The sequence below is a fragment of the Argentina silus genome (genome assembly GCF_951799395.1).
Source record: "Argentina silus genome assembly, chromosome: X".
Taxonomy (NCBI): domain Eukaryota; kingdom Metazoa; phylum Chordata; class Actinopteri; order Argentiniformes; family Argentinidae; genus Argentina; species Argentina silus.
Genome location: NC_139653.1, coordinates 7,490,749 through 7,515,724, shown reverse-complemented (window position 1 = coordinate 7,515,724; position 24,976 = coordinate 7,490,749). Strand labels below are relative to the sequence as shown.

Here is a 24,976-nt window from a genome sequence, read left to right as displayed (position 1 = left end):
AAGAGAAGGGTGGAGAAATGGGATGCAGCTTTTCAAGTACACTATGAGGGTTCAGAAGGTATATAATGCAAATACTGCAACACCGACATTATTTATGAGACCAGTTAACTGTGAGAAATAGCTAAGATATGGCTGATTTTATTATGTATTCATGTTCTGGTACTGTATGGCACTCTGGCTTCAGTTAAGGGCCTGCTTTTTAAAAAAAATAATAATACTGTTAGGTATTTGATGGGAGAGGCTGATACTATAAAAGAAAATCCTCCTCAGATTTCATCAGAAAAAAAAAAAGTCTTATTTTGCTGCTAAAATAAACATGAAAAAAGTAGATATAGTACCAGATAGGTTGAGGGAGGCGAGCTTGGCTGGTAGGATGTTTGCAAGAAAGCATTCCATTCCGTGGAAGATGAAAGCACTGCAGTTTGTTAACAGCTGTTCCACCTCGGCAAGACTGGCACACAGACACACAGACACACAAACACACACACACACACACACACACACACACACACACACACACACACACACACACACACACACACACACATACACACACACACACACACACACATATACACAATACATCAGCGGCCATTGCATAAAAATAGACCTAACTTTCACTTGACATGACTGGGAAATATGACATACAGGTAAAGGGACTTCTAATCTGTCGAGTGAATGAATGTGACCCCTGACCCCTTACTTGGGGGTGCGCTCGCTGCCCATGAAGCCCTCCCACAGAGGGGTAAATTGCTGGCCATGGGCCTCCAGAGTCAGTTTCATCTTCTCTGCAAACATGCTCCCTTCTGACACAGAGGAAGCAGAATCGACTCAGGAAGAGAACAGTCAACAATCCACACGTGTTAGACATTCTCTATAAATGGAAACATTCAAAGTTATTTTAATTGGATTTAGCCTACAGTAGGTAAGGCTACTAGTGCAGAGTTTGGTTTGCAAATGAGGATAATGTCTGAAGAAAAAAAGTAAGAAAAAGTATGCGAAGGGTGTTTTGGGACATAGTAGCAGAGAGCAGGACAGTCTGCTGTTTTGACAAACATTAATCATTGCAAAAATCTTATCATTGAGCACAAGGCCCACAACACCTGCCCATACAGGCACCAACTTAAAAGAAGGTAAAGGTTATACATTCTGTCAATAAATGAGTGTAAAAAAACTACTTAGAATCTTTAATCAGCTACTTCGGGGTGCATAGTATGGCCTTTATGGCCTGCATTGCTAGATGTTATGGTAAAGAATGACATGCCTGTTGGTGTCCAATTCAACAACACACATTGGAGATCACACAGATAAAAGGCTACTTGTGCGCATGCATATCTTATCGTCTGGGGGCTTATTGCAGATGAAGAACATTGCAATTCTAATATAACTTTAAATCCCTTTGGAGAGGCTGTGCTGCAGACTCATTAGGACGGTCACTAAAATGACATGCACTTACCCGACTCCCCTTCGTTGTAAGGGTCGATGATATCTTAGGAGGTGCATAAGGAGAATAATTCTCCCCTCTAAAATATTACTGTCTGAGTTGACAAAGATGAAAACAAAAATAGAATTTAATAAAAGGATAAGACTTTTTTTTTTCTTCCCCACCACACCCCCTCGGAGGACAACTTTATCATTTGTATTTGTTTTACTTTAGTAATTTATTAGGAAAGTCCCCTGTCTCGTGAACACACCTTTCCACTTATCTAGTCACTAATCCACCCTAGCCCACCCTTCCCCAAGGGTCTATAGATGTTCAACTTAATGTGGCCAACAAAATATAGCAACTGTAGTATCCTTAATGGCAAAATACTGAACATTAGCTAACCATTAACAATCAAAAATGTTAAACTGTAAAAAGATACATTTGAAGTTGTGTGTGTCTACTGGGAGAGTATTTGGAGGTAGGACACGATTTAAAGGGACCTAGGGAACAAAATCCACACATTTATTACAGGTTAAACTGAGCAGAATATATGGACGCAAACATAAACTAAAAACCTTCAAAAAGAGAGTGAGAGAAAGATAGAAATAGAGAGAGAGAGAGAGAGAGAGAGAGAGGTGGAGGGGACTAGGGAACAGCTCATGTCAAAGGATAAATACTTAGAACCCCTGAAACAGGATCATTACAAAAAACACATTACTGTATGTAATTGATTGAGAAGCTACACTTAAAAGCGGCAAGGGGACCTAAGTAATTGCCTGTGCTGACGGTAGGTAAACGTAATATGTTGCACCTCTATCTGGCGAGCCCAGATTAATTTACTGAACTCACCACTTTGATGGCTTTGCTTTGATCCCCCTTCCCCTTGGCTCCCTTGCCACCTTTGGGCTCCTTTTTGTTGTCACTTTCAACTGCAACAAACACGATGCAGAATTAATACAGGAAGCAGTTGTCTGGCTGGAAGTTTAAATTACACAGCATTCTGACACAGTGCAAAATCATTTCCAAGAACGTTTACTTTCAGATATATTTGCATACCCAATGACATTTTAGTATCATTGACTGCCAGAAGGTTTTATTGCAAGCCTACATACATTGCCCTCAGTAGTGACCATTTGCAACCTACTGTAGTGAAAGCATTGAACCCTAAAACTTCAAGGCATTGCCTATGAAATGACATTTGAGTAGACATAAGTGATGGAATTAAATGCAGTAACAGGAACCCAAAAAACATCAGCATTTCCTTCATAAAGGGTATCTTTTTATTGTACTCTAATTTATCCTGTGCATGTTTCATGCAAAGTACTGTGAAGAATAGAAGAATAACAAATAGCCCTTTCCAAAAGTGGCTTTAGGCACTACATCTTCTTGACACAATGGTAAACTATAGATGTCAAAATTATGGTAATGTTGGTCCTAGGTGAGGAAAGTAAATGTTACTTTTTTTCTAAATTCAAGCCACCCACCCTTACAGTATATCCAGTGCCACCCCCCCCCCCCCCAGACACATGTATGTATGTGTATGTGTATGCATGTGTGTACACAACAATTCACACACCACACCTGCAAGCACACGCGAACACACACACATTCCCTGTGGACTTCTCTGTTAATTTAACACTGACCTTTGAACATTTGCCAGAGTTATGCAAATGATTCAACCTTTAAAAGGTACGTCATAAGATCAAATATAGAGTGTCCGCCATTCTCCTTTTCTTTCTACAGTATGAGCTGGGAAAGTAAGTTTTCTCGCCCTCTAATTCTATGCCTATAAAGATAGAAAAAAGGGCGCCAAGAAGGGTCTTTGGCGGAGGGTTAGGGTTCTACCTAGAACCATTTTCATCCGATGAACCCTTTTTGGAGGAGAAGGTTCTTTGGGGTCATGTCACCAGCCAGTGTGTTTTAGCCCGTTGTTTTCAATGGGAAGGAGCGTTTTGCGCACTCTTCCACTAAAGCGGCGCCTCGCTGTTTTTGGTGGAGACACCCCGGACGGCCAAGAATCAATGCATCAATGTCACTTTGGGCCAAGAAACCAATCAAATTGACGGAGGAGTGGGACAAACAGAAAATTCACAACAAGATGGCAGCTACTTTTATGGAAAATGAAGATGTCTTCCACTACAGTTTCTGAAATACATTTTGGAATGAAACAAACTCTCTCTAAATGTATTTTACCCCCTCTTGCTAGCAAGTGACTCTGTTACTGGCATAGAAATGCCTACAAAGTTTGTGTTAGAATAATCACTAAACGTTGCTAGCTACCTTGCCAGTAAAAGCACTGTACCAGGTAGCCTAGCAACAATGTTTGGTGGAAACAAGCCCTTTAAGCGTTCTTTGAGGCTTCTTTGTAATGTTCTACACAGAACCATCTGAATACCCTTTTCTATTGTAAATCATTATTTGTCTTTGTTATAGACAGGGCCTCACACTAAAAATGTCTGTAATGTTACAGTAGAAATGTGGGTATTTTACTACAGAAAATGTCCATCTCCGGAGCTTTACAGAGTTTTGTCATATAAAAAAAATGGCACCCCAACAAAACACATGAACATGAGTGCAGATGTAATACAGTTGGAATCAAATAAGAACCAACATCACAGGTACATCGATTAGTGAGATAATGCACCAAAAAGAACATAAATTCACAATTGTTCAATATTCCCTAACAAATATGCACATTTGCTCCCTTCCGTTGCAAGGGCATTGTGGGTAATTGCTTTGTCAGGGGGTTAGGGTGGTTGGCGTGAAGTGTGTGCACGTCTATAGCTCTGGCCCTCCACAGTCAGAGTTCTTCACCCTTGAGGAATTTTATAGTATACTCTTAGAAAATAAGTTTCCTTTTCTCTTGTGGGGGCACCCTTTGAAGAACCCTTTTGGGTTCATCATGGAACCCAAGATATAAATCTATCTATCTGTCTATCTAGGATGCATCTTTTGGTCACCATAGGCTTCTATATCAAAATGTGCACTTTGAAGTGCTTATATATTTTTTTTAAATATGATGAGTATCCAAAAAAAAATATATATATATATGTTTTGCATAAAAGCTGGAGGAGGAGTAGCAGTGGGAATAATAACTTAAATAAGTCATTTAAGTACAACGAATAACATAAGTGTATTGCTTCACAAGCACACTAATAATTTCTGTAGGGCTTCAACATAGGTAAGGCTGCTCACTATTAATTAATTTATCATGCCATTGAGTTGGATTACAACAAAAATAGGCCTTAGACAAAATGATTAAGCAATGAAACTGCTGTTGATGTTTTTGTTGCCAGAGACTGTGACATTATGAGCTACAGCAGTGTTTCTCAACCTTTTTTCAGTCGCGGCACCCTTTGCATGAATAAAAAATCTCAAGGCACCCCAATATATATATATTATTTTTTTAAATGTTGATTATCATTAGAATACACACACTGTCTCTGACGAACAACAAATGCATGACGCATGTAGCCTACTACTCTTACACGCACGCACGCACGCACGCACGCATACACACACACACACACACACACACACATACACACACACACACACACACACACACACACAGGGGGGCGTAAATGTGACTTACTCTCAGTGAGAGATTTGGGCCTGGGAGGATGCACACAACCGCTCTATTCTCGCAGGAATGGATGACAGACACACACGTAGCTCCTGGTCCACAGCTCTCTGTACTTATTCTTGATGCAGGTTAAGCTCGAAAAGCTCAGTTCACACAAATATGTCGTAGAAAAGGGTAACAGTATGTCAACGGCACTACTTGACACTATCGGGTATTCCTTTTCCAATCATATACAAAATGTATCCAATGTCATATCTTGAAATTTCATTCTTAATGTACGATCTTCTTTCATCTCTGCCAGTTGCTCCTGTGCCTGCATTGGCAGGTCGGCTGCGTTCTCCAAAGCGCACGAATTCCAAGGGTCACGGACCCAGTCAAAACCAGCAAAGGTCTCAGCTGGAAAATACTTATTAAATCTCTCGTCAAGGGTTTGCAGATGCTGAGAGATAAGGCCAGAAAGTTTTTTGCTGTTTGGATGTGCACTGTGCAGGGGAAACATCTCAACTCTCCCGTTTCACACAAGAGCGCCAGAGAGTGAGTTTAGACTTGAAGCCACGCAATTTGTCTGATGAGCTTAGTAGATTTTCCTCTTTACCTTGCATTTTAGAATTAAGTTCATTGAGGTGCTTAAATATATCGGCCAGGTATGTGAGTTTCGCGCACCATTGCGCATCTGCAATGAACTCTTTATATGCAGAATTCTCTCCCGCTAGAAACACTCTGACTTCTTCTCTTAACTCGTACAGTCGGTCCAAGCACTTTCCACGTGAGAGCCAGCGGACATCCGTGTGCAGCAACAAGCTCTGATGCTCGGCTCCCATTTCCTCGCATAGAATGGAAAAAAGACGGGACTTTAACGGTCGCGCCTTTATGAAATTAACTATGTCCACTGCCCTGTCCAGTACATCTGAAAGATATTTCGGTAAAGTCTTGGCAACCAGTGCCTCCCTGTGAAGGAAACAATGCGTTGTGCGAACATTTTGGTTTTGCGCTCTGATCCTGCTGATGAAACCTTTGACATTGCCGGTCATCGCAGCAGCGCCATCGGTGCAGACACTGATACCATTTTTCCAACTTAGACCTCCCTGTTCAAGGTACTCTGTTGTGACACGGTATATTTCCTCTCCCGTTGTTTTGTGCGGCAAACACTTTCCAAATAAAAAATTCTCACGAATTTCTCCTCCATCAATAAATCTCACAAATCCCAAAAGTTGTGCGTGGCCACTCACGTCTGTTGATTCATCAACTTGCAGAGAGAATTTCCCACACAGCCTTATTTTCTCTAAGACCACGTCTTCTATGTCTGCCGACATGTCATTTATATACGCCTTCCAGTGGTAGAGTTCTAAAGTGGTACCATTGCGATCTCTTTAGCTGCTTGTGGGCCTATCATTTTGTTTACAATAGCCGTGCAGGCTGGCATTATTACAGGCTGGCATTATTGCAGGCTGGCATTATTACAGGCTGGCATTATTACAGGCTGGCATTATTACTGATTCGGCAATGGTGTGAGGCTTTTTAGCCTTAGCTATTATTTCGGCTACCAGGTAGCTAGCCTCCAGTGCATTGTTTGAGACTTTCGCACACTTGAACATCACCTGCCGGCTGTGTTCGCTTTTCAAACGAACAAAGTATTCAGACTGTGGAGCTTTTCTTTTCAAAACCTTGTCCATGCTGCTGGCTAATTAACCGCTGCACAACGCTATGACAACTCATCCGATATCGCGCGCTGTAAATAAAAGTATTTGCCTACGTCATGCAGCCTACTTTCCAAACACTGATTGCAGCGTCGGTAGGCTACTAGAAAATTAATCCGAACTATTTTCTCTGATATGTGCCTCGATTTACTTAACTGTATGATACAGCTAAAAGAAAGATTCCAAAATGATGCATTCATTTATTTCAATTTCACGATATTAGCCTAGTGTCAGCCACGTTTCTGCGGCACCCCTAAGGATGCCAGACGGCACACAAGGGTGCCGCGGCACCCCTGTTGAGAAACACTGAGCTACAGTATGAAGATATCATGAGACGACAACAATAAAATTAAACTATAAAATGAAGTCAGCTTTTTTTTTTCTTACTTTAGTTGAATAAATAGTTTAAATATAGTTTGGACAAGAGATACTGTAGTTAGATTTTCTGAGTGGTTGAAAGAAAGTGACATACTGTAGTATGATGGACCAATGGATAAAAGATGGTCAGAGGGTAGCATATAGGCAGATAGATGAGAGGTTAGCTAGATATATATAGATAGATGAAAGAGGGGAGGGATAGATAATCAATACAATTTTAAGTTTCATACATATGACCTACAGTGCCCTGCATAAGTAATGGGACAGTGAAGCAATTCTTCTTCTTTTGACTCTACACTCTGTTTGAAACAATTACTATGAGGTTGAAGTATAAATTCTCAACTTTTATTTGAAGAGATTAGATATTTTCTCATCTTTTATATTTCATTTTGACAATAGACATAGTCTCCCTATTTCAGGGCACCAAAAGTAATGGAACAAATTAAGCACTGATGTTTAATATTTGGTCGACAATCCTTTGCATGCAATAATTGCCTGAACACCTATTGACCCCACCAAACTCTGGGTATATTCTCTGGTGATGCTCTGCCAGGCATGTACTACAGCCATCTTCAGTTGTTTGTGTTGAGGTATTTTGCACAACATCTTATCATCAGGAAATTAAATGGATGTTCAATTGTATTTAAACATGTTTCTGTACAGATCAGAATACATTTCTGTCAGCAGTTACATAATCAATTAAGACAAGTTAGCCAGTTCTAGTGACAGCTATACATGCCCAAACCATAACACCCCCTCCACCATGTTTAACAGATTTACATTACATTTACATTGGATGAGGTGGTATGCTGTAAATGTTGGACAGATCCTTTTTTCTCCAAACTTTCCACTTGCAATCACTCTGATAAATTACAATATTCATCATATCTGTCCACAAGACCTTTTTCCAGACCTCTGCAGGCTTTTTAGATACATTTTAGCAAACTGTAACCACACCATCCTTTTTGAGGATATCTAGTGGATTGCACCTCATCTGAAGCTTCTGTAGTTCGCCTGGTGATGTATTTCGTTGTCTCTGACACATTCAGGCCTAGCTCCTGGAGTGTGTTGCTAATCTATGGGACAGCTGTTCTTAATTATGGTGAGCATTCTTCGGTCCTCCACTGCAGAATATACCTTGGCCTACCAGCTTGTTTGTGATTGATGAGCTCTTTTTTTTTATATGATGTTCCAAACTACAGATTTTGGCAAGCCTAAGGTTTTGACAATTTTCTTCAGATTTTTCAGCCTAATAATGGCTTCCTTGACTTTCATTGACCTCTTTGGTCCTCATGTGAGAGACACCAATAGCAGACTCCAAACACAAACACAAAGCATCAATACAAAATGCTGACAGCTCTCTTATGCCTGCACAAATGATGTGATGAGCCAAAAGAAGACAAAATGCATCACCGTCCATTACTTACACAGGGCACTGTATACTGAGAAAGCGGTAGAAAATGAGCAGGACGGTCAGACAATAGGATAACCAGAGAGATGAGAGAAGGTTAGAGTACTGTTAAAGTAAGATAGATAGAGAGTGTTTTTATTAAATTGTGTTTTTACAAATTATTTATTGTGGTAGAACTGGTTGCCAAGAGAGTGTATTGTTGTGTAATCATTCTACGAATGAGTTCTACCTAGACCCGGGGTTCCCCCGAAAGAATGTAAGAATGACGCTGTAGTGTGAACTTGGCAGCGCCATTATGTAAACATTTCAAGGCAAATTAAACTATATATTTAGCAATGATAGAGTAACTATATTTGACCATCTACGACACCATTGTTAAAAAACGAAAGCGAAAGTGAAAGGGTTAGGATGCTCCTCAGTGAGTTTAGCTGTATTTTATTGCGCATTTTGACATGAATAAACGTTGGATTTTGATAATACAATCCAGCGCCACCCTGTTCAAAAATCCTGGGGAGAACCCTGTTACCCTGAAGTAAAAAACGATTGAGTTTAGACTGAGTATTTCAATATCAGAATCAGTAGGGATAGTGCTCTACAGAGGTAAAGGCAACAATGGCATGGTCAGTGTTAAATTCTAAGGGGACATTGTCCATTTTCACAGATGTTCAAATTAAAAGGACAAAAGTATACACAAATTCAAATAACAAGCGAAAGAAATATGCCCCAGTAAGCCATACAAACATGTGTCATTCTACCTGAAGTTAAAAGAGATTACAGAGGTGATGTAGGGTAAATCCTGACTGAACAAATCTTTATGTCATTAAAACAACATTAGTATTCAAACACTTCAAGGACGCTTTGGATGAAGGGGTAAAAATAGTTTGAGTTAATGTAGAACAAAAACCCTCTGGATGGGCTTAGGCCTAAAATACCTCATGAATTCCATGGCCACAAGCAAACAGTCGGGATGCTCATTTGCACTTGAAAGTTTGCAAGTTCCTGGAGTTTTGATATAGTTCTTTTAATCATTGATGTATTTTGTTCACACTGCTACAGTAGTAAGGGCATGCAAATGAAATGTAGCGGGTTCAATTCAGATGAAAAACTGTATTTGCAGAGTTTGAGAGGGTGTCTTTCTCACCTGGTTCTTCCCTCTGCAAGCGAGAGTGGAGGAGCTGCAAGGAGAAGTCCCGGGACACTGAGCTAAGCCCCTTTTCTTGCATTACAGCCAATGCTTCCAAAGGTAGTTCCATCAGCATCCGATCTGTCAGTAGCACTACACACTCCCCGAGCTCTGCAGGAGACCCCACTGCAAGCAAGCACACGGACACGCACACGCACACGCACACGCACACGCACACACACACACCCATACTGTTAGTCGTGCAATTGTTTCTTTCCAGAGTGAATGCTGGGTCAGTGGCTCTTTGCCACTTTCTTATCTACAGTAGATTGCAGTGAAAATAAAGCATTATACTGTAACAACAGCCACTTGCTCTCATTTCAAGTTAAATTTAGTCAAAAGAGAAATCTGAAAAATGAAAAACATGGAGATGGCAGGGGGGGAAGGCTTAATTTGTGTGGATCATGTTGATACAGCGGTGGCTATGCTGTTCTGAACATCAGTCCCCTAATCCATATACTGTATAGATCTTCCACTGTCTCCAGGGGCAGCCTGATTAATAAGTTGTTGAGGATGAGCATGCAACTTCTAGACCTTTGTCTGGGCCTGTTTTCTCTTCTTTTTCTTTGGGCCTGGCGGACTCAGGGATGATTATCGATGGCGTCTGAAACCTGAGTACAGGAGATGAGCACAGGAAGGATCAGTAGGGCTACAGAGGGAACCTGGTCCAGACATGAGAGAACCTACGAGAAACATGAGGAGGAGAACATGATGTGAGGGGGAGAGAGAGAGAGAGAGAGAGAGAGAGAGACCGACAGACTCTCTCACACACACACACACACACACACACACACACTCACACACACACACACACACACACACACACACACACACACACACACACACACACACACACACACACACACACACACACACACACACACACACACACACACACACACACACACAATGAGTAACAAGAATTATAGGCTCTCACTGAAATCATCTTTTAAATATCTTGCTAAGATATTAATGATTTAAAGACACTCATAATTACTGTCAACAATTACTGTCAACAAGTCGTGCAATACATATCACTATCTAATATGAGGGACCACAAATGCTTGCATCAAAGTGAAAAAAACAGGATATAATATGTATCTACTCTAAAAAGAATTGTCCAAAAAAATATGGCCAATATGCTGACCAGGTGCTCACTTACCTGAAGCATGAAAAGTCAAATTGAGAGAGGATTGGATGCAAGTAGTCCTCCATTTCTTGCACAATGTCCTGGAAATGAGATTCCATTTTCTCTTCTGAGTCAGATTTCTTTACAGGGACAAAAAAAAGCAAAACCAAGGGAGCTTAAAATATAATTGGAACAACATTTCTCTTAAAAACTGTGTCAAGCCATTGATTACACACAGCTCTAGTACTAGAACAATGTTAAGACATAAAAATATCCCGAAGAGTGAGAGGAGACCTGAGCTGAAGGTTATTGCTCCAGACGTGTTTATTTACAGTACAAGGCCAGTAGACCATGTTAATAGCAAGGGAAAGACAAGAGGTCTCAGAGAGTTCGTGAACCTACATGCCCGCACTCATTCCTGGCTCCGAGCCTGCCCTCATTGCCATGCCAACGTGCCTCCTTCAGGAGGGTGTGTCTGGTCTCATGGCCCAAGGCTCGCATCTTGTCCCTCAGCCTGAGCAGAGCCCTGGGGTAGACGGAGACCTTGGCGACCCTAGTGCAGACCAGCGTACCTACAACAATAGCAGAGTAAAGCTCCTGTAATTGGTCCCATTGAGCCACCCTATTCTTTCTCCCATAAGTGCCTCCCTTTCACTCTTTCTGTGATTCATTTTTTTGCTTTCAGAAGTCCAGATGCTAGCCGGTTCCTTTTTGAAAAGGAGAGTCCCCAGAAAGGTCATTTGAGGAACGAAATATGCAAATGCCTAGTTTGTGATTTTGGACTAGTTGAAGCTGGTATTCCCTCCTCGGCTGTAGCTGAGAGGTTACAGAGTCTGTCCAGGCATTCATCTCTGCTACTGTCCCTTTGTCTTCATTAGCAACTGAACTTTTGATAGGCTGTTGTTACATGAATAAATCTGTCTTAATAATAAATGTTACAATTTAAATGCTGACACTTACAGGGTTGTATGTCATACCCTTTGTTCGTACTATGGAATATTTACCCAATATGGAGAAATTAATTGCATTTAAAACCCTAACCCTAACACCAAAAAAGTCTACATTGCTGTGACAACCATCCTCTTCTGCCATAAGATAATGGTTATATTGGTTAATACCACACGCAAAACTCTTATTATAAATATACATATAATATATGCTGAACAGATATGAGAGTAAATATCTTAGATATCAGATAAACAGCATATGATAAACAGATGAAGAAATCCAATAGAAACCTCACCAGAAACCTGCATGGTCTTCCCTTTCTGACTCTCTGTAGGTTTGCTCCCCTCATAAAATGCTCCATAGAGAGCTGACCTAAAAACAGACAAACACACACGCACACACACACGCACATGCACACACACACTTCAACTATTTGTTTGCAAGTGAGTTACTACAGTACTTGTATGTGTGACAATTGCAACATATTGGTATAGCAGAATTACTTCAGCATCTGTGCTATTTCCACAGAGGGGGTTTGTTTGAAGTAATCAGCCCTCTAGTGGTATGTTCAAGCATTGCAGGGACTTGTGCTCTTGAGAACGAAGCATGCATACTAAACCTAATGTGACATGTGACCCCCACGGTCATGTAGTTAGAGACTAGGAGACACGGTAACAGATGAGGCCTAGAGAGAGAACACACACACACACACACACACACACACACACACACACACACACACACACACACACACACACACACACACACACACACACACACACACACACACACACACAACACACACACACACACACACACACACACACACACACACACACACACACACACACACACACACACACACACACACACACACACGACTCGAACTTGGACAGAGTAAAAAGCCCACATTGACAGTACCCCTCATCTGTGTGCTGAAGCAGCAGGATTCTCAGGTGGGAGGGCAGCTCTCCCAGGATATTCAGGTGGTTGGGATTGATGATCAGGTGGTTATAGGCCTGGGCAAACAATAAATATGCATGCTTATGCATGTGTGTATAATTCCAAGCTCTGGGCCCCCAAGGGATACATTAGGCCACGCAATGAAGGAAATTAAAATTAATATTTGAAAAAGTACTGCTCCATACAGACAACATCACAACCCTAATGTAGATTATCTGATCTGAATCCTATATTCAGAGGAAAAAACAGAACAAAACTCATACGACTGTACATCATGGGGACTGATACATCTGGTGACAATTTTGAGGAACAGTACCTTGGAGAGGCTGTTGAGGGAGTCCTCCACCCCCCTCAGTATGCTGCTGGGGGTGGCCTCTTGTGTAGGCAGCAGGTTTCTGTGCAGATTGAGCAGAGCCGAGAGCTGGGACACACTGGTGTCAGAGCAGGCAGATCTCAGAATGTCAGTCATCATAGCTGTGCAGGAACAACTCTGTGATCAGAGGTGAAGAGAGATGATCAATGTGTAACTCTGTTTGTCTTCAGGGAAGGGACTTGGACTGAAACACATCACAAACAAGTGAGTACACATGCACACACGCACGCACGCACACACGCATGCACGCACGCACGCACCTGGAGCAGGGCAAGATATTGGCCGACGGCGCTGGGGTCAAATTGCCCATGACACTCCAGCATATTGAGACAAGCCTCGGAGAGGATGTGGCCAGGGAGCTTGTGTTGAAGGCAGAGACTGATGGCCTGGGCCAGAGTCTCACTGGCTTGGGCCAACAGCAGCTGGGCAGAACACCTCCTCCTCTGCAGAACAAGAAGAGTTCACACTGACATGGGGAGCTACATGTGTGTATACACCAGCATGTGTACGTAAGACATACATCTATTATTCATCTATGACACATACATCAGAGTCCTGGATAGATTTGTGATTCTTTGCTTTTAGTGCTTTAAGTACAGTATCAGCAGTGCAGAAAATGTGACCTGTAGAGAGTTGATCTGAAGACTATGAACAAAGACACCAAGGTTAAAGTGGAGGGAGTGATAGGTCAGCTTGGTATGAGATATACCTGCAGCTCAGCACATTTGGCTGCATACGCTCTGGACTCTGTCTCACTTGACTTTCCACTATTCTCTTCGCATAAATCTTCATCCTCCTCCTCCTCGCCTGGAGCAGCTTTAGATTCCGACCAGCCCTCCTTCACATCCTGCTCAGAGTTCAGTTCAAGATTATGTCAATATTAGTGTACAATCTGGTCATGAACACTGACAATCAAAACTGGAGCTCCTTGGTTTAAATGAAGTGAGTTGATATCATCTTTGTGATCACTCTAAGCCCCCTCCTGGTGGTTCTCTAGGTAGTGTGTGTGTGTGTGTGTGTGTGTGTGTGTGTGTGTGTGTGTGTGTGTGTGTGTGTGTGTGTGTGTGTGCGTGTGTGTGTGTGTGTGTGTGCGTGTGTGTGTGTGCGCATGCATGCATACTATACCATGCTGTGGCCGTCCCACAGGGTGGAAGGGTAGAGTGGGTCCCTCTGCAGGGCCAGCAGCCTCAGGCTCTTCCCTGCCAGGCCCAGAGAGCTGGCTCTGGCCTCCACACTGTCCAGGGACAGGGAGTTGACTATAGCCAGCTGGCTTAGGGCCACCTGTCCCAGAGTCGGACCCAAGCTCACCCACTCCTGAAGAGACAGGTAGAGAGGAGGGGACGGTTAGAGGGGGACACAGGCCTGCTAGAAAGTCACTGTAAATAATAATGTGTCCTTAATTGACCCGCATGGTTAAATAAATGTTAAATAAAAAAAAGAAAGGTGATGGAGGAATGGAGAAAGGACGGAGGAGGACATGTACAAGGAGAGGTGGAAGCAGAGGATGGGGAAATGGAGATGGAGAGGTGTAGAAACAGAACAGTCAATGTCTTCAACCAATGTACTGTAAACAATCCTCATTATTTTTTAACTTAATGAGGCAGGAATAACATCATTTCCCTCATTCCCAAACTAACATCCTTCTTCTAACTCTGAGTTTATCCTCATACCATTTTTGAAAGCACATTTCACTAGATTCATGTTTCAGTCTTGCCTACCGCATACTTTCATTTCGCAAGTAAAGCCCCTTTAATAAAAACAGCATTTCATTACTCACGGGAGAGCCGCTTGTTCATAAGATAGGACCAACAGAGAGAGAGAGAAAAACAACGTGAAGCGAGTCGAGTCCTCTAGCAATGTGTGTTTCATCACTGCCAGTATTGATCCTGCTGTGGTATCGGTGATTTCACTTTGGAGAAAAGCCCTTTACTATCAGCCAGACATGATTATGACAGTGTGAAGTCATGTTCTGTCGGTATGCCCATATCCCCCACCATGCCCCATCATCTACACAAATTAATATTAGATGAATTCCCAAATTCAAAGTGCTGCTAGTTGATGTAATCGGCTCACCCAAACATGGCACTGACTTCTAATGAGCCTACCAGTTTCAAGAAAATTGTTATATAACTACTGATGTAGTGTATTGTACGGTAGCTCCAGTGCAGGATGTCTACTCTACAGTATGCGTATATGCCTCTACCTGTTCCACTGAAGTGAGGTCCGGCGTGCTCCGTACAAACTCTTCCAGGGTCCTTTCCACAGAGGCCTTCCTGTCCTGGGCCAGAGCGCGTCTCTTCTCCTCAGCACACACCTGCTCCAGCATGGCAAGGGACATGTCTGCCAGGGTCAGTCGGAGACGCACCAGCTTCCTCATGGCTGGCAGAGTCAGGGGCCGACACTGGCAAGGGCAAACGACAGACAGACAGACAGACAGACAGAAGCAGACAGACACACATCAAGCTTTACACCAAGCATACGCACAGACCCACCAGTGTACTGATTGATTTAATTAATTGCTTTAGTGTTATGTCTATCTAACTTATATTGGGACACCAGCACCTTCTACAGGCTAAAGTGCCTCCCTGAGGCAGAATCTAACTAGATTGTATCTAACTGAATTCAACATGGGATTTACAGCCAGATGGCTTATTAATGGATACAAGTTGTTTTTCAAAACAAATCAAATGTCCTTTCAAGATTCGATTTCAAGATGGCAGTGCTTGTCATACCCGCACCCATCTCTGACATGGCTCTTGGAATACCATCTGGTGCCGCTGACAAACTACCAAACACCTTATTTGTCTGTCTGTCTGTCTTCGAACTCTACAAATGGGTTATGGCTTGAGATCTGGAGCCAACAGGTGGGTCCGCACATGCTCAGTAAAGATTTGGCTGAGATGCCGTAGACAATAACTCCAGATTAGGACGTTATTGGGGAACATGAACAGACAGAAATAGTTGAATGGCGTCCTATACGCTGTGCAATAAAATCACCCAGTTGTGAAATGCAAATCCGTAATGAAACGAAAAACAAAAATAAATTCAATAAATTATTTAGCAGAGCATGCACAACCCTGGCAGACCAGGATACTACAGGAGGCCAAGATAGCCTATCAAACTTTCTGACAACAAACAAGCCATATAAAGCCTTTTCACAAGCAAATCCAATTTCATGTTCAGATACTTTCTAAATAAAATAGAATTTGTTTTCCATCTGCATGTCCTCCTCTGAGAGCCAAGAGGGACAGCCATAACTCCAGAGTTGGATTTGCTTTAACAGCCAAGGAAATGTGATTTGCAGTTCTTAAGAAAATTCCATTAAAATGAGAATATGTAGAGGCATGTTTTCAATCCCTTTCTGGTTTGTATTTCAATTACATATCAGATCTAAGGATATAAGTTTTATTTTTTTTAAATTTTTTATTTAACTTGTGAGTCAGGTTTCTTAGTGAAATGTCTGCAAGCAATGTAAGAATGTCAGAGTCGGCTGGGAGGGGGGTAGGTTTACCTCTAGAGATGGGAACAGGCTTTGGGCATTCAACACCACATGTTCTTGCTCAGATACAGCTTGCTGCATAAGGGAGTAAGCGTCCAGCAGGTGGCGCTGTTTCCCCTTCTTGTTGTCAGTGTGTTTTGCCAGGATTCTGGAGGAGTGACACAACAACAACACACTGTTAACAGCATGGGACAGACAAACATAGGTTATACACCTTGAAGTTCTGAGGAAGGCGTTACATGCTGAAATGTCAGCTGTTGTGTCTGTCCCTCAATAAAAAAAAAAAATCTGTGATTGTCACAGTGAAGGGCGAGACATAAATTCTTCCCCCCTTCTTGAGATCCCTTCCTCTGACACTGTGATCTCTCTGTGATGTTTACAAGGCCAAGCCCTCAGGAATGTGTTGATGTTGTGTGATAGGATGAGGTCTCATTGATACTCCTTGCAAACAGAAGGTCGAAAATATATAGCTGTTGTTTTGTGAGTACAGTAACAGATAATGTGGTCAGTCTTTGTTTCTCTCTCTCCCTCCCATCTCTCTCTCTTTCTATCATTTACCATGAGAGTAGAATGTAAAATGTTTCTATGATGTGTTTGCCTTGTAATAATTTCATAAGTCTACAGTATTATTAAAGCCTCATTTGATTCATTCTAACATAACCATTATTGCACTAATCAACACAAACTCAACTAAATTCTTCGCACATAGTGTTAATTTACTTTTGCAGTCAGATTATTAATATTAAGATATGCTTTGCTACAGTAAACAGTATATAGCCACACAAACAGTATATAGCCAAATTTCCTTGTCAACCCTTCGTATTGTAACTGCCAGCCTATAAGGCCCTACAACAGTGTGAAGTGTCCTAGAGGGTATGAATGTTTTTCAAGTCTTAAAGTCCTAGTCGAGCACCTTTTTTCCCTTTTCCATTTTTCAAGCTGGGCTGTAGTGTGTTGGGTGAATGCTTTCTTCCAGAGGTAATAAACCCACAGAATGAAAGATAGAAAGCTAGAAAGAGAGGCCCTGTCCAGACTCAACTCCTAGCCCCAATGCCCTAGACACATGAGTAGATCAGTAAGGATTGGATAGGTATAAGCAAGATGGCGAAGATTCTTAGCCTATCAGAAGACAACGTGGAGCCACGATAATCTTCCTTATACCTATCCAATCCTTATATTCACAATTGTCAACGGCTAGGGGTTGTTTCTGGACAGGACAAGACATACATTTGTGTGGTGTGTGATGGGTATGAATGTTTGTCTGACCTCAGTGCTTGTGCGTGCTCCAGGAGAGCCTCTGCAGCCTGTTCTCTGTGGCCCAGCCCAAGGAACTCGATTGCTGTTTCTCTCAGGGTGTCACAGGCTGCCAGTAGCCTCTGCACTGACTGTGTGCACAGGGTCTCTCCGGGCTCCGCAGGGCTGGCTAAATGCACGCGCTCCACTGCCCCTCTGGAAAACACCACAGCGACATGTAAAGGTGGACACAGCCAAGACGGCAGAGAGTGTTGTACTCACATTAGACATCAGGAGCCTTACCTGGTCTCCAGAGCCGTGATCAGGAACCTGAGGGCTGGAGCACGATTCTGCCTCTGTTCTAGAACAATCTTCAGGGCTCCACAGCCTTGCTTTACAATTTGATCCACCTACAGAAGAAGGGAATGGTCATATTAGAAATGCAGTATTTGTCTAAAAGAGGGCAGATTTGGTTGGTTGAGGCTTGTAGGGGGTTGCCCTGACCTTGGTGTCTGTATCCTGGCCCCTCATGTCCACTGTAGTTTTGACCATGGTCATGGTGAGGTGGTACCAGAACCCCTCGTCTCCACCCACATCCTGGGCCTTCTCCAGCAGTGCCAGGGCCTGGGTATGGTTCTGCTCCATATTGGCCAGGACAGCAAGACAGTGCAAACTTCTCGCCACTGCAGCCTGGTCCCCCAGTTCCTGACAACACAAAACCAGAGGGAATGCTCTAGTCTAGGGAGAATTATTGCTTAGGTTAACCTAGCTGTTAGAGCCATTTATTAGTGTTAAAGAAAATGTATAAATGTATATATAATAGAAATGATGAAGTAGAACAGAGATGTAGAAATTTTTGTTTGATTGATTCTTTAGTTATCACTACACCTAGTGGCCATCTGCAAGGTTACCTATTGAAGAGCCCCAGTGCATATAGGAATAGCCTAGACATGGCATTAGGCCCAGTCATTTAGTGTGCGGAAGACATGTTTATACCTTTCATTATATCTTCATATCGTTCTCATATCTACTTTCCTATCATTTCATTCATATCTCTCTATTTTAATGGTTTGGTTTTCATTTGATTTAAGGGCATGTAGTTGTAGCAGAACTAGCTTTCGTTTTGAGTTAGTTTGTTTATGAGTCACACTTGCCCATTCATACCAATAAGGACTTGCAGGACATTACTGTTTCTAATGTATTCATCATTCACCATCCAAACAAAAAAAATAAAAAAATAAATAAAACCACTTCAATGTCCATTTAAAAAAAATATATCTATAGCTTGCTAGCAATGTTAGCTAAGTTTATTGGCTAACACTGACTAGTTTGCTCTTTTCAAGAGTAACGCAAAATCTGAAGGTGACCATCAAAATGTGATCTCTTGCAGCCAGTGCTCCATTCAAACCGAATAGGCTAATAACAATTTCTCCAGACATCCTGGCCACTGAGAAGCCAACGTGTTGACATACTTGCCCTAACACAGTTGGGCCATCTCCCACTCACCTCAGCCACCAGACGGGCCTCTGCCAGTAGCTGTCGAGCTGGTTGGTACAGACCCATATCCAGGCATATTTCTGCTTTGTCAAGCCAGATATCCTGAGCACACAGATCACCACACTGCCTCCCAGACAGACCGATGCGATCGACCACAGATTTCTGCAAACAGAGAGACAAAGGAAGAGGCCATTGTCAGAATTTAGAATTAAGTCCTACACCACATCATGGAAAATATATCATGGCATAAACTCAATAGATTTCCTCATAAATCTGAGGCTGTTCTTAGATTACGGTATCTGGGTATGAAAAGAAAAATTACAACCATTAATAATGATCATAAGAAATAATGATCATCATTATGCAAGATTGACATAAGTGATGACATTTCAAATGGTAAAATGAATTCAACTCTCATGAACCTGTGATAATGATACCAGTGTCACATTATGAAAGTGCACTTAGGATATAAATCCCTGTCTGCGTTGTAATTCACCTGCACCACTTGCCAATGATGCTCTCAACCACAATAAAACTAAGAACTAGTAAAAGGTATTAATTTCAGGGGTAATTTCCTCCTTTGGAACTCTAGGTCCATAAACCCTTACAGCGGTAATACACCTTGAGGTCTCATACAGGGATTCTGTCTTTTCTGCTCAGTCATTTCATCTCTACTGCTGCCTCCCATTTGACCACCCTTCTCCTGATGTGTGCACTTCCAATCAATTTCCATATAAATCTGTGTGCAAAAGTGCACAAGAGCATACAGTACTTCAGTAAAAGGGTAGAGAGGTGGAACGCAGTATAAGAGCAGAACTAACCTCATTGGCTCTGTTGCCATTAGAATCCATACGAAGGCTGCTTCTTTCCCGTTGCAGGGCTATAGCTTTGCGACACCTGCAATCAAATACTGGTTATCATTTTGTTCTTAGATTGCACAATATCTTAAGAGAACCCGTACACACATTTTTATGGAAACATTTGTGGCACACATACTCCATTTGTTCGTTCTCGTGGACAACCGTCAGGCTCAGGAGTTTCTCTCTGTACACTGCAGATGCCTCCATATCCAGCTGACAACAACACTTCACAATTCTAAAGAGTCAAAATAAGGAACCAAGTGGGAACACTGTGAGGATAATAATTGCAATGATTAATAATGATAATGTAATGATTCTGCTTTGGACAATATATGGACTGACATTTGGACATCCTTTCTTATTAAACATACATCTGACCTTTATTCAGTGTTCGACAAGATAGAGAAGAGCAGCCTAAAATAATACATCTTCCCAGTTAAAGTAGTTTAGTCTAAACATTGGCATTGCATCTGTGCAAGCACACATAGTATCAACCCTAAGCATGTTTTACCTGAGACGATAGAGGTCAGAGAGGCTCCTTCTGTCCAGCAGGTCGTGGGCAATGGCCTCAGCCAGGTGCATTATGGGTAGGGTCAGGTGGGTGAGGGAGAGGGACTGCAATTCCTTCACCAGCAGGTCCAAGAAGTACAGGCTCTGAGTCTACCACCAGCCAATCACAGGACAAGAACAGGGAGAACAACAATACTTTACACTTAGGGGCTTCCTAATGGGGCTCACATGACAGGGCCGACCCAAACCAAACTGCCAGCTCGGATATGTTCTTCTCACTTTGTCCTTTCCTGCATATTTTAGCAACTATGGTGGATAGGTAACCAGGCCGGCCCAGTACAGCTCAGCTTGGCTCGACTTGAGTTCAGCTCTGTAGTGTGAATTATGGTTTACTGTTGGTTTGTGGAACAGGAAGGAGTAATTTCATGTTTTTTTTCTCTAAAAGACAACTTTAGGACATTTAGTTTACATGAGGATCTATGAGTGTTAGACGGCACATCCCTTGGCACATTTGACACTGTGAAAGGCTGAAACGAGCATCATCCGACCATGTTTTGTTTTCATTTACATAATTACCAAAACATAATTTAATCACGCAATACCACCAAAAGGCAATGAATTGAATCAATCACTACGCCTCATTCATGTAGAATAATCAAATGTTGCCTTCCGCCAACATTTAGATTTCTTCCCATAATGAGTCAATGCTGCCAAGCTGCAGAGTCTTCGACCCTCCTCAGCCACGGCCAGCAGACACAACTTCCTGCTCTGACTCAGTGATCCGCACCATGGGCACCATGCGCACCATGACAAAGGTGGTCTGAGAGCTTGCCTGTTGGTTGATGCTCTGTCTGTTGATGCAATAGGGGCCGGTGTCGTATCTGAAGGCCTGGCGGACCTCCTCTGGACACTCGTACTGGGCCCACTCCTCTGGGCTGGAGGGAAACACGTCCTCCTGGAGCCTTCGCTTGGGCTTCTCCTCAATAGGAGGCGGCTGCTCAATCACACACAAAGTGTTGCCGCTGTTACTCCTTAAATGCCATTATGATTATCAATCATGGGGCATGCATTATATTTCATTGGCATTGTTACACAATCAAATAATCCACTGTCCCAATAATCCACTCCGAGTCGGAGCATTAAAAATGCTGATTTGTCAGCATCAGATGTACCTCTTTAGACTTTTTGCCTTTGTCCTTCTCCTTGTCTTTCCCCTTTCTGGATGTAGCAGAGAGGGAGGGCTGGGTAGGAATAGGGGGATTATTCACCATCTCCCGGATCACCTCACGTGCAGTTGCCATGGACACCTGTGATGAGAATGCTGTTATCACTTTGTCTGTGCTAGCTAACACATTCATAACCATTTGTAAAACATGGAGATACTGACATGTCTGACATTTCAAAGTGAGGCTTGGATTTGTACAGTACATGTATGTGACAGACCAGGTCAAATAGTATTTGAAACCCTCTCAAATACGTTGAGCTCCAGATGGGACTTTTGGGACTATTCCTTTGGTTGCATTGTGCCAGGAAACTCAATCGAGCACAGCTCTGTATTTTATTATTTGAACCAGCTATGTGTGCTCAGCCCACTGTATAGCCTGGTCTTACAGGTGCTGGAGACATAGAGAAATTCCTACCTGCCAGATCTGTAGTACTAGACTGTAGGCCCTGATTAAGTTCTGTTGGTGCTTGGGGGATGCCCTGTCGACCATGATGGCCAGCAGAGTGTGTGCTCGGACCAGGCTGTACAGGCGGTTCACCTCCCTCAGGTCGGTAAGAGAGGGCCCAGATGCCACCCCCTCCCCCTTCACCCCAATGTGGGACTGAAACTTCACAGGGATCAGGCCTGGCCCCGCTGCAAGCTCCTCTGGAGGGAGGAAACGCATTATCACAGACATACACATAAGATAAGTAAGATAAGAAAACTTAATTGTCATTACATTTTCATAAAATGTCTTCCTCTTTGGCACACTGGCATGAGAATATGAGAATGTACAAACTGACAGACAAAACACACAAGATAAACACAGTATAGAAACACAGGAAAACAACACACACACACACACACACACACACACACACACACACACACACACACACACACACACACACACACACACACACACACACACACACACACACACACACACACACACACACACACACACACACACACACACACTAAAAACTACTAAACAAAGCCCAGGGGAAACCAATACCTCCTGTGGAGTTCTCTCTCATTTCCAGCTCTTTCAGTTTACCACCCGTGGAGCCAGGTTTCTCTAGAGAGTTTGAAAAATGTTAATTGGTTGAACTGTTGAGACATTTTAATGATGGTGTTTTTGCTAATACACTGTAGGGATGGTTTTGAGGACTGATGATGTGTACAGTACCATTGCCCTCTCCCTGGACAATGTCCATGAGCAAGAGGATATCTATGGCCCACTGGATCTGGACCTGGGCGTCAGCCAGGGGGAAGTGATGACAGTAGAGCCACTCCCCAAATTCCAACAGGTAATCCACCTTCTGCCACTGACCATCCACACTCTAAACAAAACAACAACAAACAATACAAGCTTAGTACAAGGATAAGAGGATGTGGGCACGTTAAAAATGCCATTCTGGTCTCCCTTGAAAAAGAGATTAGGTAATTCAAATTTGATGAAAGTTACCAAAATGCCGCCCATACAAATCCAATATAAGAACAGATAGCACTGTCATGGACTCCAACTCCACTAGATGATGCTAGAGTCCTTCAAGAACATTTCCACTTTGATGGAGACCTACAGCAATCCTTACACCACAGAATTATAAGAATAATTTACTTATAATGTACATGTATAAGGATATCATTATGATCTCTGTGATTTATACCTTCCATTGCCATACACATTGCACTAATGATAAAATGTGTGGACTCTAGAGTGCTAAGGCCCAAAGGTGATAATGTGAAATGTTTCTGAGCAGTCAGTGGCATGCCAGCCTACCAGTAGAGAGGTGATACAGTTCTGGTAGCAGGCCAGCTGCTGGAGCATGTCCCCTGCACACAGTGCTACCCGGTGCCACATGTGGGAACAGTAGAGCTCTCCTTCATCTCTGAACTTCTGCATATCCATCAGGATGCTCTCCCCCAGCCTGGCTCTCACCAGCACCCGCTGTTTAAACAGGAGCCTGGGCCACAGGGAGTGGACATATTGTTAATGACCATTTACATTTACATTTACATTTATGGCATTTAACAGATGCCTTTATCCAAAGCGACTTACAACAAATACATTTGTTTAAGTAAGTGAATCATCTATCCAACAGACATCATAAGACAAAGTAATCAACGCTCATATCAGGGGCCATTGGCAGTCGTAATGCCAGAAGCCTTTATTATTATTATTATTTTATTTTTTATTATTATTAACAAAAGAGAACTTGTACAGGGGGGTAGTGGGGGTGAAGAGGTCTCTAGGGTATGGGGTAGGGTTAGTACAGGGAGGGTAGTGGGGGTGAAGAGGTCTTAGGAAGGACTGTTAAGATGTAGCCTGAAGAGATGGGTTTTCAATCTACGGCGGACGATAAGTAGTGATTCTGCAGTCCTGACAGTAGTGGGAAGCTCATTCCACCAGCGGGGCGCCAGGACAGTAAAAAGCCGTGACCGAGTGGCGCGGCTTCTGCATCCACGTAGAGGCGACGGTGCCAGGCGGGCAGCCGAGGTGGAAGAGCGTAGTGATCATGCAGGGCTAACCATTGCTCCACACATGACCACAGTTTGTTTGTTTGTATGTTTATTAGGATCTATTTTAGTGTACAATTAGGCTAATCTTTTCAGGGCCTACAGCCTTTAGTAGTACAGTCTCATGTATTTTTATGGTGTTTTCAGTTGCCCTGTTGACATTATAATAATGATAATTTCAATATCAGGCAATGAATTTACATGACGTACATGTATTTGGTACGTGCATGCAAACATGCATATAATCTACACAGAAATGTGATCATGACAGTCCACAATGATTGCATCACTCTATGATGTCTTCTTCCCTCTATCTTTTCTCCTTTATCCTTTCCCTCCTCTCTTTACCTGCTTTCGTCCTGACCTCTGACTTCCATGCTGTACTCACAGTCTATGTCTGGTGCGGGGCATGTCTCTGATGGCCTGGTCCAGCACCTGCAGTGCGCTCTTCCAGTCGCTCCTGTCTGCGTGGATGTGGAACAGCAGGCCGTACATGGCTGCTCTCAGGGTCAGGTCATCCTCGGGGCTACCCATGGCTCCACGCACAGCCAAGCAG

General features: G+C 42.7%; 1 protein-coding gene across 1 annotated transcript in view; it reads right to left on the bottom strand.

The window, feature by feature from the left end:
* Nucleotides 1-24,976, bottom strand: part of cfap46 (cilia and flagella associated protein 46) — a gene marked incomplete at its 5' end in the record, with an annotated part of 58,481 nt that overhangs the window by 3,374 nt on the left and 30,131 nt on the right. The window contains 31 exons of the mRNA XM_083696206.1: nucleotides 339-451; nucleotides 704-806; nucleotides 1,457-1,489; nucleotides 1,866-1,926; nucleotides 2,276-2,355; nucleotides 9,640-9,807; nucleotides 10,216-10,292; nucleotides 10,844-10,950; nucleotides 11,213-11,382; nucleotides 12,054-12,130; nucleotides 12,680-12,777; nucleotides 13,038-13,211; nucleotides 13,355-13,537; nucleotides 13,804-13,941; nucleotides 14,220-14,408; nucleotides 15,298-15,495; nucleotides 16,606-16,741; nucleotides 17,860-18,042; nucleotides 18,130-18,236; nucleotides 18,331-18,531; nucleotides 19,333-19,485; nucleotides 20,145-20,220; nucleotides 20,320-20,418; nucleotides 20,695-20,843; nucleotides 21,526-21,687; nucleotides 21,866-22,000; nucleotides 22,334-22,563; nucleotides 22,916-22,978; nucleotides 23,090-23,243; nucleotides 23,684-23,867; nucleotides 24,809-24,956. Of these exons, the coding sequence (XP_083552332.1) occupies nucleotides 339-451; nucleotides 704-806; nucleotides 1,457-1,489; nucleotides 1,866-1,926; nucleotides 2,276-2,355; nucleotides 9,640-9,807; nucleotides 10,216-10,292; nucleotides 10,844-10,950; nucleotides 11,213-11,382; nucleotides 12,054-12,130; nucleotides 12,680-12,777; nucleotides 13,038-13,211; nucleotides 13,355-13,537; nucleotides 13,804-13,941; nucleotides 14,220-14,408; nucleotides 15,298-15,495; nucleotides 16,606-16,741; nucleotides 17,860-18,042; nucleotides 18,130-18,236; nucleotides 18,331-18,531; nucleotides 19,333-19,485; nucleotides 20,145-20,220; nucleotides 20,320-20,418; nucleotides 20,695-20,843; nucleotides 21,526-21,687; nucleotides 21,866-22,000; nucleotides 22,334-22,563; nucleotides 22,916-22,978; nucleotides 23,090-23,243; nucleotides 23,684-23,867; nucleotides 24,809-24,956 (4,149 nt within the window). The remainder of the gene's footprint in view (nucleotides 1-338; nucleotides 452-703; nucleotides 807-1,456; nucleotides 1,490-1,865; nucleotides 1,927-2,275; nucleotides 2,356-9,639; nucleotides 9,808-10,215; nucleotides 10,293-10,843; nucleotides 10,951-11,212; nucleotides 11,383-12,053; nucleotides 12,131-12,679; nucleotides 12,778-13,037; nucleotides 13,212-13,354; nucleotides 13,538-13,803; nucleotides 13,942-14,219; nucleotides 14,409-15,297; nucleotides 15,496-16,605; nucleotides 16,742-17,859; nucleotides 18,043-18,129; nucleotides 18,237-18,330; nucleotides 18,532-19,332; nucleotides 19,486-20,144; nucleotides 20,221-20,319; nucleotides 20,419-20,694; nucleotides 20,844-21,525; nucleotides 21,688-21,865; nucleotides 22,001-22,333; nucleotides 22,564-22,915; nucleotides 22,979-23,089; nucleotides 23,244-23,683; nucleotides 23,868-24,808; nucleotides 24,957-24,976) is intronic.